At 43.8% G+C, this 16,823-nt stretch overlaps 1 protein-coding gene across 1 annotated transcript; it reads right to left on the reverse strand.

Annotated features, from left to right (window-relative positions):
• Nucleotides 1-5,077: 5,077 nt before the first annotated feature.
• LOC311108207 (bone morphogenetic protein 2-like) lies at nt 5,078-11,810 on the reverse strand. The gene is made up of 3 exons (XM_084150828.1): nt 11,408-11,810; nt 10,038-10,405; nt 5,078-6,386 (listed from the first exon to the last, which is right to left on the reverse strand). The coding sequence occupies exons 2-3, from the start codon at nt 10,390-10,392 to the stop codon at nt 5,461-5,463; spliced, it is 1,281 nt and encodes a 426-aa protein (XP_084006954.1). The 5' UTR covers nt 10,393-10,405; nt 11,408-11,810; the 3' UTR covers nt 5,078-5,460.
• Nucleotides 11,811-16,823: the final 5,013 nt, after the last annotated feature.

Consider the following 16,823-nt stretch of genomic DNA (forward strand, 5'->3'; position numbering starts at 1 on the left):
GACAGAGACTACAAAGTTACAGATTCAAATTCAAAGCCTTGAGGAAATCTTGTACATACTTGTAGTTGAGAATGAAAGGCATAGTCTGATGCACAGTTTTCAACAGCTTTATTAAAACATTTTAATAATTTATAAGTTACTGAATATATAGCTTCATGATCATATGTGATTTCATGTGTTTTTCTACACTCGTGTATTTCGTCATGCTTTATAATACGGTCATTATTGTAAAAGAGAATTAGCCCTCAATGACTTATCTTCCTAAATACATGTTGAATAAATAAATACTCAATATTTATAATAATAATAATAATATGCCATTTAGCAGACGCTTTTATCCAAAGCGACTTACAGTCATGCGTGCATACATTTTTTTTTGTGTATGGGTGGTCCCGGGGATCGAACCCACTACCTTGGCGTTACAAGCGCCGTGCTCTACCAGCTGAGCTACAGAGGACCACTTTATAAATGTATATAATATTATGAATAGTTAATGGCACATGATGTCAGTTTTTTTTCTTTTCTAAACTTTCTGTTTTCTCACTCTGTTGATGCCAGATCCAGTTGGGACCAGTTGGGACCTGGAGAGAGACAGATCCAAACATGAGAAACTGACGAGACTTAATTTTGAAGTGAAGACTCCTGTAATGTGATCTTTAGCTGGTGGATAAATTGGTCACCTAACCCACATCCCCCAAGTTAGACAGTCATGACATAAAACTATGACACATTGCTCCCTATCAGTTTACATTTTAGTCATTTAGCAGACGCTCTTATCCAGAGCGTGAGTCCATCATACACTGGCTGCCTGGAATGGACTGATGTCCGTCCATGTTGCCTTGAGGGGAAGTATGTAGCCTACAATGTACAATGTAGCCTACAATAGCTTAGCAGTGTTCTACCCATGAGTAGGCCCTTGGCCATACATTGTGACGTAGCACCACTACCATGAGAAGCCCCTAACACTCAATCTCCTCCCCCTCAGCCAGAGGTAATGGCTCCAGCATGCCACTCCAGTCTGCTCCACTGTGATTGTACGGATGATTTAGCACTTACGGTAATGGCAGTAGCAGAGCATATTTTAGGAACAACTTAGAGATAGCTTTTAGCAACACCACTGAGTCATTTCCTATTAGCCTCATACACACACGCACACTTACACACACACACATACAATGAAATAAAAGACTACATAAGAATACGTACTATCATCTCTCCCGGTGATTCTGGAAAAGCCATTTCCATATTTTGTCTTCTCTTGACTGTGTGGACGAATGCTGGCCTGTTTGATGTGCTCAGAGCTGCAGCACAGATGCCACAGTTTCAGCTATGTTGGACGTCATCTCACTGACGCTTCACGGAAAACAGAAAAAACACCATGTGCAGTGCACCACCTCTAAAATTAGAGTGCGGCACATGAAGAAGGAAAGAAACGAAAAGAAAGAAAGACTCACAAGTGACCACCATTCCTCCCCGCATCTCTGCATTTTAGCGTCCCGCCCTGCCTGGCACGAGGCCAGGGCAGAGATCTCCCATAGCGACGGACAGAGCACTTCGCTGCATCAAAGGTGCACGGCACGCCACATACTTTCCAAATACAGCACTGCCAGAAATCTGGAAATCTGATTTTATAACCCTCATGATTTTGGTTGCTGGAGCTGCAGATACTTTTGGTGTGGATTGCACCCAGCTAAACGAATGGGCCTGTCACGCCAGTTAGAGAGAGTGTCCTTCTCTCCCTCTCTCAATGGAATGCTCATCAGTGCTGTGGCCGTTCTGTTGTGTGTTTGTGTGTAAACAAAAAGAAAGATGCACACCTTTAACTTATTTACCAGATGCTCAGGAAGGGGGAAAAAACAACCAGCTTTATCTTTGCAGAGTGGTTTTGTTCGAAGCCTGTGTAGCAGTGAATGAGGGCCGCTTTAACCAAGAATATTATACATTTCTCTTGTTGGTTTTATCTAAACCATATTACATGGACATAACAGAAACCTACACACACAGCCTTAGCTGACAGTGTAAAGTGCTAATTTAGTCTGTCCTAATATAACAGGGGTTTCACTCTATATTGTCATCAACAGCTTATGGCAAAGTGACGTGTCTGCTAGTCAGAGTTGTGCGATAAAGTGAGTCATAGTAGATCATTACAACTATGACCTCTAACCTTGGTCCCCTAGGAACGGAAGGAGAGGAGGCGGGGTTGGGAGGGGGTGGGGGTTGTTTAGAAGTGGTCCCTAGAGAGAGGGTCTGATACTAACTTGGCCCTAAAGCGAGCCCCTGTGGGGTGAGAAACACTGGCTGACTCAGAGTACCGGAACCAAGTGGAGTTGGATCGGGGAGCAAGGTGGGAGGCAACATTCAGGAGCACGCCCCATGTGTCCCCCACCCTGGGAGCAGTATTTCCACCCAACCCAATGAAAGGTTTATAGACTGCAGCTATAAAGGCAAACCACTAAATCTAACACTGTTTTAACATAGGCGTTTTCTTCCAACCCCCTCTCCCTCTCTCCTCCTCCCTCTCTTCTGACCTAACAGTGTTGGCAGTGATGGGGGGGGGGGGGGGGGGGGGGTAAGGTTTTACTGTTTAATGTTTAGTTGATTTTCATCAAATGTTCATTAACTGTGCCAGTGAAGTGACTCCCTTCTGAAGTCCATTAAAATGGTGCGCTGAGAGGAAGGCAGAGGGGGGAGGGGGGATTGGGGGGGGGGCAGGAAGGGTGGGAAGGGTGGGAAGGCAGGCAGAAAGGCAGGGAGGCAGGGAGGCAGGGAGGCAGGGAGGCAGGGAGGCAGGGAGGCAGGCAGGCAGAAAGGCAGGGAGGCAGGCGGGTGGTGCTACTGGTAGGGCTATAGGAGACCATGTGCTGAGCTGAGTTCTGTAGTTGGGGTCTACATTACAGAAATGGAAACCAGATGGGAACTCTGGGGGGAACGGATGGAAGGTAAAATAAAATAACACGTGTAGGCCAGGGGATTGAAACTGATGTGTGGACGGGGACTGCTCTGGCAAAAAAAATTACTGCCTATTGCATCACCCAGGTGGGTGCTGGGTAATAGTAGGTATTAGGTCATCTTTCTATCTGTTGCACAATAAGTCAATAGACACAATGGCAAAATATCGGGAAATGAGTGAAAGTCATTATCTTAGGACTTAGGGATAAGAAATTTCACCATTTCTACTGTCAGCGCTTTGGAAATGTAACTCCTGTACTATTAAACGATAGATGTACGTGAGTTTAAAGCATATATTTGTTAAAATGTACGTCCCCCCCCCCCCCCCCAAGAAAAAGTAAAAGCCTTCCAGAAAAGTATTTCTATAGCTGACTAAAAACACAACCATGTTGGGTTGCTCTCTGCAAGCGTGTCTGAGTTTGAAACCAACATTCCATGGTTCCAATGTGCGCTCGTATAAAAAACATTATATTTAGAGCTTGAGATGACTTGTGTTCCGTTCCAAACCCTGTCTAATGCAAACACAGTTTGTGCAACTCCACAACCTTTCCTCTCTCTCTCTTTCTCTTTCCTCCCTCTCTCTTTCTATTTCCTCCCTCTCTCTTTCTCTTTCCTCTCTTTCTCTTTCTCTTTCCTCCCTCTCTCTTTCCTCTCTCTCTCTTTCTCTTTCCTCCCTCTCTCTTTCTCTTTCCTCTCTCTCTTTCCTCTCTCTCTCTTTCCTCTCTCTCTTTTTCCCCCCTCTCTCTATCTCTTTCCCCCCTCTCTCTTTCTCTTTCCTCCCTCTCTCTTTCTCTTTCTCTTTTCTCCCTCTCTCTTTCTCTTTCCTCCCTCTCTCTTTCTCTTTCCTCCCTCTCTCTTTCTCTTTCTCTTTCTCTTTCCTCCCTCTCTCTTTCTCTTTCCTCCCCCTCTCTCTCTCTCTCTCTCTCTCTCTCTCTCTCTCTCTCTCTCTCTCTTTCTCTTTCTCTTTCCTCTCTCTCTCATTATCTACTCCACCAGTGTGGCTACAGTATTTATTTCATCTGTCTCTTTTCAAACTATTCCAAGTCACTCCTTTTAGGCTTAGTGACTGCACTACTTTTCCAAGAACAATACAAGTATTAAGATATTAATTCTAACCTTCATGCCCGTGCTGTCTTGGACATACGATATGTTTGGTTTTTGCCATCGCATCCTGCCATTATCTATCCCTATGAATTAAATATGAGCAATAATCCCCTGTTTGTCACTGACAGTGTTGTTTGTGTTAGTGTTCATTCATTTCTCTAACAGAACTATTCCAGTGAGGGTTTTCCCAGTGGTGCCTAAAACACAACAGAAGAAGAATTTGAGTCAGAGATGACAAAGGAAGGTAGCCAAAAAGACACAGGGGGATAATGTGTCTGAACATGTGCAATATGTAACCGGTGTGTATGTGTGTTTATTTATCTTTATTAATTAAAGCAGCTGTAGACCTCGTGTCTCGCTGATGGCCAATTGGCGTGTCTGTCTGCTAGCTCGCAGGCTGTCATGTCTCAAATCGCACAGTAAACAAACTCACAGCACAGACACTCTTCAAATCCCTCACACACCGACACACAACTCAGGTTGTTAGTTTTCTTTCTCTTTCTGTCCCCCCCCCCCTCTCTACTTATCCACCCACTCTCTCTTTCTCTCTCTCTCTTTTAAACGAACTATTCCCAGGGGTTAACTTTTACCTCAGCCTTCATTCCCAGGGATCTGTGCAACGCCATGTACTGGAGGAAAACATCTTGCTGTGTTTTCCTAGTCCTCCCCAGAGACCTTATAACATCTGTATAGATGTAACTACCCTGGACCCTGCTGTGATTCTATACACCATTGCAGGCCATTACACCACACTTACACTGACCCTTTCAAAACACATTGCCAGGCTCCAGTTATGTTTATCATAGTAGGTGTAAATGCTTCATCTAGGCATTCAGTGTTAGAGAGTTAGCTTTTAACCTAGTCATGTTTGTTTTTTGCAGCTAATTTATGTGGGAGAAGTTTGTAGCTCTGCTACTTTTTGACACCTTGACATCCTTAGTGTGATTTGAATGTTTTTAAGCACACATTGTGAAGTCAGCTGGACAAGTGTTGGATAATTGGAACAACCAAAGTGTTTTCTCACGATAAATACACATAATTTATTTACAAATAAAGTGGTTATAATAGAAATAAATACAAAATAAACATCTGAGCATTATACTTCATGTGGTATTGCACCCAATTCGAAATGTACATCAGAAATACAATTTCAAAACCAGTAAAGGATTATTCCTCCAAGTAAAATATGTATTTTTCCCAACTTTAAGTAGACATAAATATATTCATATATAGTTGTTATTTCTTCTTCTCCCAAAATAGCTCTGTTTGTGTCTTTTCTTTCATATAAATAAAACATCTTCATTGGGAAACTGGGTGTCCATATAACCTCACACTCTCTGTCTTTCTCAGTCACCATCCCGTCATCCCATCCCTCTCTCTCTCTCGCTCTCTCTCTCTCTGTGTGTCTCAACGGCAGCCACATCCCTCCACCACCATATCCTGGTAGTTTTTGAGGATTACCTTCTCATACTCATCCAGATAGAGCAAAGATATGGGGCTGAGCTCTGTGGGCACGCAGCACGCCCGGGGGATGTTGGAGTTCACAGAGTTGACCAAAGTCTGAACGATGGCGTGGTTGGTAGAGTTGAGGTGGTCGGCCAATGGGAAGGGGCATACCCCGTGGCAGTAGAAGGCGTGGTAGCCAGGGGGCGCCACAATCCACTCGTTCCAGCCCACTTCGCTGAAGTCCACGTCGAGTTCGTGTCTGCGGCAGTTGGCCTTGTGTTGATGCTTCCTCCTCTGTTTCCTGTGGCCTGCTGCCTGTCTCTTGTCCCTGTGCAGCACCGCGTTCCCCCGCCCGTCATGACTGTAGGTCACCAGCAGGGGTCGAGCCTGGGGCCATGAGTCCTGGTCCTCGTGGAGGGAGCGGCTCACCCTGACGTGCCTGCTCTGTCTCTGGGCCTCCTCGCCCCCCTGGGTGTCTGGGTGGAACACCTCCACCATGAAGCCGTGGTTGTGGCGCCCCCCAGAGGCCCACTGGGACACGGCGGGGCTGACGTCGAAGCTTTCCCAGCGGCTCAGAGAGTCCTGCACCAGCCGAGTGTCCAGGAGGCGCGTCAGGGGTTCCCCACGGGGAGATGCAGGGGCTCCAAACACCTCGTACACGTTGATACGATGGATGCCACCAGCACTGGTACTGGTCTTGGTACTTGAGCTGTTACTTCTGTTGTAACTGGTGTTACTGGTGGGAGCTGCTGTGGCCCCCAGGACCTGGTCCCTGTAGACCCGGAGCTCTGCAGAGGTGATGAGCTCTTCTCCAGGGATAGAGGTGAGATTGAAGAAGAACTGCTGGGTGGTCCTGCCCTTCAGACTTGCCAGAGCCTCCATGGACTCTATAATTGAGAAGGAGAAGAAGAGAGTAAGGGTCAGTGGATGATATTGACATAGAAATTCATGGCTAAGCTCAGGACTGTTTTTTTTTACTATAAAGGTTGTGTTGGTAAAGGTTGTGGAGTAACTCCATGATTGACCAAGATGTACAGTCCTAACAAACGGGTTTTCTTTCCATAGCTCACTAGAACACACACACAAGAAAAAAAACATCCTTCCCTCCCAGTCTTCCACGACTAGCTGTGTGTGGGTATAGATCGTTGTCGTCGTACATGTCATCATACACACACTCACTAACTCCAAGAGCATGAGTCAACGTAAAGGGACCTGCTTACAGTTATGACCCTCCAGCTGCTATATTGCCAGGTTCACATATTTCACCAGAGTAAATGTCATGACATCAAAGCAGTGGCGTTCCCATGTATTGATAAGATCTAGCAGGAAGCAGTGATAGCCTCTAACCATTATGCATGCAAGGCCACTAAATGCCATAGAGAATGTTCTGCCCTTTAGGATTTGGTTGCCACGATGGAGTCCTGTTATTATTGGATGTGTGGAAAAAGCCATTGTCGTCCATCATGGAATAATCAAAGCTAGATTATTATGACATAATGAAAGGCCATTGGGAAGTATATCTCATTTATCTTAGGGTATGTTCGTAAATTCAATCTGAAGTGCCAGAGTACGCTCAGAGTGCGCTCTGGGCGTTCGTAAATTCAGAGTGTTGTCAGATTGTCCGTTCGTAAATTGAGAGCGTTTCACTCTCGGAGCGTTCAGAGCGCCCACTGGACGCTCTGGCCCGAGGAGTAGGGTTGATCCGATCGTTCTGACCTCACAATGGCAGTCAAGCACCCAAGCTAACTGGCTAACGTTGGCTAGCTTGCTAGCTACTTCCAGACACAAATGAGAGAACTGCTCACCCTTAATGTTTTTCACACCTTTTTTGTAGCAGTCTATAGCTAAACATGTTTTTCCTCTGTGCATATTTGGCTTGATTGAGAATGCATTATTACATTAGTGTGTAAAACAATGTCAGATACATGTCAATGTCAACACTTTTATTTTCTTGATCGTAGTCAAACTTTGTACATTTACCTTTATGTGTTTTACAGATGGTACAAAGACAAGCTTGTTATCTGTTTGGAGTGGTAAAATAAACACCAACTTTGAACTCAGGGCTTTTTCAAAGGAGGCATTTAGGAAATTCCACCCTCTCATCCTAAATCTCCCTGCAGAAGCACAAAGACCTCAATTAGGCCTATCACTCCTTATTGATGTGGGAAAACCCCTTCTGTCTACTTCTCTCATTCAAATCCCTCTCTCCTTCTCTCTTTTGGTCCACTCACTCCAAAATGCCTTGCTCCCCTCTCTCTCTTTAGCCCCAAATCTCTCTCTCTCTTCTGCCCCCCCCCCCCTCCTCCTCCCTCTCTCTCTCTCTATCTTTCTCTCTCCAGATCCCTGCTCTGTGAGTGAAGGAGGTGCTGGGCTGTGTGTGAACAACATGTCATGGCTTGTCCAAGAGTTGTGAACCACAGATATGAGTGTATCAACATTCCTAATTTATTTTCTTGCTGTGTGCCAAAACAAAAGATAACGGCTAATGTTAGGTCATTCATCTCTGCCTGTCTCTGGCAGCCGGTGCCTGTGCTTGGCCTGGAAATGTTATTTTTGGCAAAGAAAATAGTTATTTTTGAAAACCAATATCACAAAAATGAATTATCCCTCTGAAATTAATATCAAGGAACAGATGTGATGCATCGATAGGGCTTCAGGATTTGACATGATGTTTTACGTGTGTAGCTACATGTCTATTACACGTATATGACCCCCACTCTTCCCACTTCTACCATAGGAACAATTTAAATATCCAGAACCATGCTACGCTGGCACACATGATGAAAAGACAAGAGGAGGCAAGGGGGATAAACAACTAAACATGGCTGAAATGTATTCCAAACTGCGAAACTGAAGGTGCGGAGTCAAGCGGCAGTTTACAGTTGTGGAGTGAGTAGTCTCAGTCCTAGTCACCATGCCAGCCAGTGTGGTGTTTTAGTGTGTCTGTGGTGTTTGTAGTGTGTCAATGGTGTTTGTACGGCGTCTGTAGTGTTTGTAGTGTGTCAGTGGTGTTTGTAGGGTGTCCGTGGTGTTTGTAGTGTGTCAGTGGTGTTTGTAGGGTGTCTGTGGTGTTTGTAGTGTGTCAGTGGTGTTTGTAGTGTGTCAGTGGCGTTTGTAGTTTGTCAGTGTGTCCACTGGGTGTCATCCCTACCAGGCCTCAGGAGAGGAGAACACCCAATCAACCACCCATCATGACTCAACCACCCCAACGAGTCATTCACTGTGTGGAAACTTCCCATGCAGTCAAACACTCAGGAGTCTGTGTAAAAGGCCATCCACGGATGCATTGGGCATGTACTGTACAGTACTGGAGGTAGCGCAAACTAAATTATAGGCCGTATTCATTCTCAAGACAGGTACTATCAGATAGACAGTACAGATGCATGAGGGGCGATGGTTTTCAAGCAATGAGAGACTAAGGTTTACATGTTTCTATATTTACTGTTTTGGTCTGTTTTGTTGCAGCACTGTAAATGAAATGCCCAGACTAGAGGGTTAGACATACTGTCAGCACATGCATACCTCTCTACCCACTGTTACTTTACACTATAGTACAGGTACATTCAGACATACACAACACCAAATCAAAAAATATTGCCAAAGTTCCTTGAACATCATGACACCTAAAGCAAATGTCCCTTTGTGCCTCCAGTTCAACTCTTGGATCAAGTATCTCATATTATATTTTTGCATTTAGACCAATTGGCCCTTACTGAAATAATCATCTGGTTGGCATGCGTTTCTGAGGTATATAAATGCATGGTTTTGATGTGAAATCTCGCAGTCAGCGACGCATATGTAGCTATATAATAAGTATGTAATTATGGGGTTCTATTATTGGAACGTGCATATTTACGCATAAAGAGCGATTGGAAAAGGATAAAGTGCACCCCCAAAACCAGAATGACTAACTGACTGACTTTTCAGTCCTGTCTAAAAATGAGACGGAGCTCAATCTGCCGCAGTGGCCTCTATCATAATGCGTGTGTAGACAGTGTAGTGTAATGTCATGTGTTATTGAAGTAGCAGCAGGGCGATGACTATCACCTGCGCACGCACACTTCCTTTATGCCTCCGCTGCGTTACGTGTCTGGAAAAACTGTTTTCAGGGCCCATGAAAACACCATAAATTATTAAGAAACAAATGACCCTTGGGATACCACCAACCTTGATGTTTTGATGCCTGTTATATCACAGTCAATGGAATGTTCCGGGTAACGGGTTGCATCAACTCATATTTGAGGGATTACTTTGCATTTCAACGTTACACATCAACCACTTCTCTGTCGAACCCTGACAATGAGTTTAACTCGTTAAATTGTTAAATTACACTTGCTATTATAAAATGATCTACTTATAACAGGGATTTGTCCCTGACGCGTGTCACACTGTTAGGATATGAGTGGGCCTGTCATAAAAAGTGTAATTGCTCTGAAAATCCTCCTCACACCCTGAGTCATGTTTAAATACAGGTTTGACATGTCTGAGGGAGCAGAGGTGCTCTACCTCGCCAGGTGAAATATGCCACTAATACGTACCTTCATGGTGAAAGCTTCTAATCGTGTTGGCCTTGCTGGCGGCTCTCTCTGCGTGTCTCCCCATGCTCCGGGGCCGTTTAGTGCTGTGGTCTCCGTTCACCGAGTGCATATGGTACAGGTCCACCATGTACTGGGGCACCACAGCCTGCCTGCTCGGGTTTGGCCTCCGTTTAAGTCCGAACATATTGAGGAGCCGCAACTCGAACTCGTTAAGAAAGTTCTCAGACTGCTCCGGGCTCTGCTTCCCGGACTCGCTGTACTTCCTCCGGCCGACCTCGGGGATAAGTCCCGCCGCGCCTCCTAGCAACACCTGAGCCAGCAGCAGTACCATGAGAGAACGAAACACGGCGACCATGGTCAGTCAGTCCCTGTGAGGAGAGGAGAGCAGCTTCTGTCAATACACAGGCGCCGTCGCCGAAACAGAGCACACAGGCAGCTATCGACAGTCGAGACATCAGCGGATTACTGTAAAATGACCCCCAGCTCAGATGCGATAAACTGTTTCTTCTTCCATACAATAGGAACGATTATTAAAGGCAAATGAGGTTAAAAGTAATGACACGTCACTATAAAGTAAAGAACAGAAAGGTTGTGAATAACATCCCTACAGACTATGCTAAGTGAAATGGGAGATTGATCTTTTAACATTATAGAGGCAAAACTAAAACACCAGAATATCAAGGTGATGAAGTTATTAAAGAGAATTGTCTAACAAAAAGGGGGATGGTACAGGAAAGGAGAAAATCAAAGAAACTAGAAGAAGAGAGAGAGAAGACGGCAGACAAAAAGTCTGCTATTACAGAAGCAATAAGAGGATGTGTTTGGTGGATGTTTATAAAAGAAATACAACAAAGCCCTAAGAATACACAAAGTATGAAAGAATGCAATCATCAAAAAGGTTAATAGAGACAGTCGTTGCAGCGCTACAAGAGTCTATTTGGTGAGGCTTTGACTGCTATATAGAGTTACTTCAACGGGTTCGCAGGTGTGAGATCTGACGTGCGTATACTGGCCAGGCATACTCCACTGCGCAGACAAAAACATCAAAAACACCTACATCTAAATCAAAAAGTACATGTCCTTAGAATACTACCAGTAGATATTAATTTGAGTGTGTATGTTTTGGAATTTGTGTTAACTTTCACCCCAAAATACAGGCCTACAAAATGGAAAAAAATTGCATCTTATGTGACACCAGTTATTGTTAACTAAGTGTGTTTTCTTGAATAGAATTGGGAAATCTCGAGACGGATATTAAATCCAGAATACTCAGTGGATATATGTAGCCTAGTCCATGAGCGTTGTGCAACTTTGCCCTAAATATTAAAGTTGTCATTGACTTCAATAATGAGTACCTGACTTGTTTTTACCTGATAAGGAAGCGCTGTGTCCAGTCGTCCTTCCAGCTTTGGGCTCCAATAAATTCCACATTAATTCGTGTTTATTCCACGCTTTCCCTCTGCGGACGAAAGACAACTCGTGCACTGCTCTGATCGCCTCCTCTCGCACATATCTCCGCTGCTGGGAATCTGGAGACTTCTTGGTCAATAGATTGTTTTGTTGTTGCCTACGTTCTATCTAAGCGGACTTGTGTAGGCAGGACCCATCTAAGTAAGTATAAAGATGCGCCATTAAACATCTTCAAATGCTAACTTTAGGATCAAGTTTAGCAGAGAGCGGGTGTAGAAGATTAAACTGTACTCTGTCCGTCGCTCCTTGTACTCTGTGTCTGTGGGTTGGGGAGCGTCACCTCTCTCTCCTGTGCGCAGCACACTGTAGCAGTCCAATTGATTGGTGCCTTCTCTTCCCTGGACGAGGGTTTTTGTCGTCTAGTGATGTCACCAACGCAGAGCTGTCATTCATGTCGATTCCAAAGCACCTCCCGTGCCTTTTCAACCAGTCACCAACAGTAGCCTGCTCAAACTCGCGCTATGTTTTGGCTGTTACAAAATGACTAAAATATGAGACTTTCTTTGACAATAGACTTTTATTCGTTTGTGTGTTAAAACATTGTTAATTTTGAAAGCATCAACATATATAACTTTAGGTTTAAAATACTAATTGTTCTGCATTCTTCTCGTGTTCTTTCTCAATTTATGCAGAGCCAGACAACATTTTTACAAGTATGTCATTGTTGATCATAAAAAATCCAATTTTTAGAATTGTAATAAACTGCATCATTTTTTCAACATTTTTTTTTTTCAACAGTTTCAGTTTCAGCAACAGTTTCAAAACTAATGAGAGCGATTGCGCCATGTGGATAGACTATCTCAATCCAACACACACACACACACACACACACACACACACACACACACACACACACACAAACAAACAAACACACACACACACGTTTGTTTTACTATCCTTGTGGGGACCAACAAAATGTCCCCACGAATTTACCCTGTTTTACTATCCTTGTGAGGACTCCTTGCCCCCACAAGGATAGTAAAAACAAACACACTAACACACACACACACACACACACACACACACACACACACACACACACACACACACACACACACACACACACACACACATCAAACATCAAACATTTTAAACCTTGCTCAGCAGCATAGGGAAAAATATATAATATAATTGTATGTTTTAAATTGGCCCAGTACTACCCAAGTGCAAATTTGTTTAAACTGCCCATGTAGGCCTACTGTACTCAATTATAAATACAGCGTGTGTCTTAGATCCCTGTGGGTGATTGATCAAGATGTGTTCATTCCTGGATTAAGCATGTTTTACTATTGGATTAAAACAAATTGACAATGAGCTGGCAAATGTGTTGTTTTAGGTAGATTAGGGAGATTAGGGGCTGTAGTGACTGTCCTATCCTCCCCTCTCAGCGCTGACCTCTGAACTTCACCCCTAACTGGTGTCCCTCCTGTCCTATCCTTTGTCCTGGGAAAAGGGTCAAGACAAATATTGACCAAGTCCATAGTCTTCTCCAGGCTGAACCCAGTCAGTTTGAAAATATTAATTGATTGCCTGAGAAAACAAACTGTAGCTGTGTTTTAGTCTAGTCCAGTCAAGCTCAGGTTGAATCTCGACACACTGTGTTTATTGATTCTTTACACAAGTTTTCACTACTTAATTTCTGAGTAGTTGTTTCTCCCATCACGTGTTCCAAGAAGCTCCTCCATTTCTCAGAGAGTGGATATTGTCAGTTAACAGCCTCCAGGAGCATAGTACAGCTAGGGGGAAGAGAAGCTGGGGTCCATTGTTGATAGGTTTTGTTGGCTATACACAAGCCTATAGGCTTTACTCAACAGCTCTGATGTTAGAGACATCTCCATATGAAAACCCCTCATTGATTACAGCTAGTTATTTCCATTAAGTGATGATGGTAGGGCAGAGGGTTGTGTTGTGACCAAAGCAACGGGCTGTTTTGTTTGCTGAGATAGCAAAAGATTAAACCCCATTGAGATCAGAAGATATCTTCTAGGACAATAACATTTTATAAGGGATAATCCGTCTAAATCATCTACTTAGCAATTAAAATACAGTAGGGGCTGAGGGAGCATACATAACTTCCACATTCTCTAAAACGACATTGGAGGCGGCTTATGGTAGAGAAATGAACATTCAATTCTCTGGCAACAGCTCTGTTGGACATTCCTGTAGTCAGCATGCCAATTGCATGCTCCCTCAAAACATGAGACATCTCTGGCATTGTGTTTTGTGACAAAACTGCACTTTTTCGATTGGCCTTTTATTGTGCCCAGCACAATGTGTAATGATCATGCTGTTTAATCAGCTTCTTGACATGCCACACCTGTCAGGTGGATGGATTATCTTGGCAAATTAGAAATGCTCACTAACAAGGATGTAATGTGCACAAAATTTGAGAGAAATAAGCTTTTTGTGCGTATGGAAAATGTATGGGATCTTTTATTTCAGCTCATGAAAAATGGGACTAACACTTTACATGTTGCGTTTATATTTTTGTTCTGTATACAAACATTCACATCGGACACTGCCGGCAAAGCAAATTTTTTCATTTGGGGACTAACACATTAATTAATTCATTCATTAATTCCAACATTAATTCAGTCATTCATACATTAATTCACTCACAAGAACACACCACCTGGATATGTCATAACACACCTAATAAGGTGGCAGGTAGTTTAGTGGTTAAGAGCGTTGTGCCAGTAACCGAAAGGTCGCTGGTTCTAATCCCTGAGCTGACTTGGTGAAAAATCTGTCGATGTGCCCTTGAGCAAGGCACTTAACCCTAATTGCTCCTGTAAGTCTCTCTGGATAAGAGCGTCTGCTAAATGACAAATTCTTTATTTATAATATAAGTGATCTAAAACAAACTACATTTTCTAAAAAAAATTGTTCCCCTGAGTGCCACAGTTGGGTCCCTACCGTTGCCAAAACAGCACTCTGTGGTGCTCTAAACTGCCAGGCAAAAGCTGCTAGTATTCAGATGCTTTAGATCAGGGATGGGTAACTTTGATAGGGGAGGGTCACAAAAAACCTAGAGAAAATATTGCAGTTTTAAAGCAAGTTTGCTGCAATTCGACACATTTTAGCATGGGGCGTAGAGAAGATTTTGCAATTTTATAACTCAAATCATGCAATTCTACCCATTTTACCATGGGGCAGAGAGAAATGTTAGCAGTTTTTAATATGATATCTGAGTGAGACTGACTTTCAAAATAAATGGGGGTCCCCTGGCCGGTAATTCGACCATGATAACAAGTTTAGATAGCTGGCCTCTAAACTAACTTAACAATCAAAAACATTTTAGCTGACATACTGTATGGGGGCCAAAGGGGGGCCGTGGGCCGCATGCCACCAGTTGCCCATCCCTGCTTTAGATGGAAGGATAAGGTGGTGACCTATGACTATATCTTTAATTACCCAATGAGAAGATTAGAAGGGGAGAAAGAGAGGATTTATCTGATCCCTGCTTTCTGTGTACATACCTGTGTTTGTGTGTGTGTGTGTTTGTGTTGGCACAGCTTGTGACAGGTAGAGAGGAATGTGGCCATCACCCCAGCAGGCTCCCCTGAGGGACGTGATCAGTGCTGTCCCCTCCTCTCAGTCCAGCAGACCACATGGATCTCTGGGTTCTGGAGTCACTCTGACCTTCATTCACTGATATCATTATCTGCGAAGAAAGTATTCTTCTACTGGGGTTATCTAGAATAAGTAGATGATCCAATTATTTTGTTGATTGTAAATAACATTTAACAGTAAACTCCACAAGGCTGGTTGGGAGATAACATATCAACATGCTTAAATGATCGACCCACTGGTGATCAGGCCCAGAGGTTAACCAATTACAGACCCTGGCTATGAAACGCTTGCCGAATTCAAGAATAGGGGTTTTGGAAGTCATAAATGTATGTTAAGACCCCACAGTAGCTACCACCCTGCATCCCACTGCTGGCTTGTCTTCGAAGCTAAGCAGGTCTGGTCCTGATCAGTCCCTGGATGGGAGACCAGATGCAGCTGGAAGTGGTGTTGGAGGGCCAGTAGGAGGCACTGTTTCCTCTAGTCTAAAAAAATTCCCCAATTCCCCAGGGCAGTGAATTGGGACATTGCCCTGTGTAGGGTGCTGTCTTTTGGATGCGATGTTAAACGGATGTCCTGACTCTCTGTGGTCATTAATGATCCCATGGCACTTATCTTGAGAGCAGTTGTGTTAACCCCTGTTTCCTGGCTAAATTCCCAATCTGGCCGTCATGGCCGCTTAATCATCCCCAGCTTCCAACTGTCTCATTCATCCCCCTCCTCTCCCTGTAACTATTCCCCAGGCTGTTGTTGTAAATGAGACTGTGTTCTCAGTCAACTTACCTGGAAAAATAAGGGTATAAATAAAAATGACAGCCCTTGGCATGAGTGTCCTAAGTGTTGGGGTTAATCTCTCACGTTTTGGTTTTGATACTGGCAGAGAGGGTCATATCTACAGGACATATCTAAAGGCACATATTTAGTTTCTCAGTCTGTTGGACCTGTCCTCTACCAACCGTGACTGACCTGTCGGTCTCTCTATGATGTACTGACCCATGCCATTTGAAATAATTCTGCCTGTGTGATCATGGTGAGCATTGAGAGAGGACACACACAGGGGGCTAGTTCAGCTTTGTCGCAGACCAACTTCATGCTCGGGGTCATATTGTCGTCACACCAAACTCACACTGACCTTAGTTCACGTCATCCGTGACATTTGGTGATGGTTGACGTGAACTTAGGTCAATTGTCCACTTTTAAATCAAATCAAATGTTATTCTTCACAAGCTTCGTAAACAACAGGTGTAGACTAACAGTGAATGCTTACTTACGGGCCCTTCCCAACAATGCAGAAAGAAAGAAAATAGAGAAATAATAGAAAAGTAAAACACGTAATAATAAAAGTAATAATAAATACACAATGAGTTATGATAACTTGCCTATATACAAGGGGTACCAGTATCGAGTTGATTTAAGACCGGTGGTGGACGTCATGTTTATCTATAGTTTGGTGCTCCATCTTTCATAGCGGGACAGGTATGCTAGACAAAATGTATATTCTTCAGTAGCGTTTGATTACGTTTGAAAAACATCATAAACCCTAACCTTGTATTGTGCTGTACAAAGGTATTGTACACATATCATTATTGAAACCCCCTCAGCATTTGGCTAATCCTCTCCTCTCTCTTGTCATCAGTACATTCCAGCGGTCAGGAGGAACTAAAGCCCTGAGATGACACGGCAGATCCAGCCATTAGCCCTTCACCTGCTGTTAACAGCCCCTTGGCTGGACACAGGGCCCACATT

The sequence above is a fragment of the Coregonus lavaretus genome (assembly GCF_964263955.1).
Source record: "Coregonus lavaretus genome assembly, chromosome: 33".
Taxonomy (NCBI): domain Eukaryota; kingdom Metazoa; phylum Chordata; class Actinopteri; order Salmoniformes; family Salmonidae; genus Coregonus; species Coregonus lavaretus.

Excerpts from the sequence above, each read along its gene's own strand:
- LOC311108207 (XM_084150828.1), bottom strand. The coding sequence starts at position 10,392 with ATGGTCGCCGTGTTTCGTTCTCTCATGGTACTGCTGCTGGCTCAGGTG. Across the intron at positions 6,387-10,037 it reads TAGAAGCTTTCACCATGAAG|AGTCCATGGAGGCTCTGGCA; the intron begins GTACGTATTAGT and ends TCTCAATTATAG.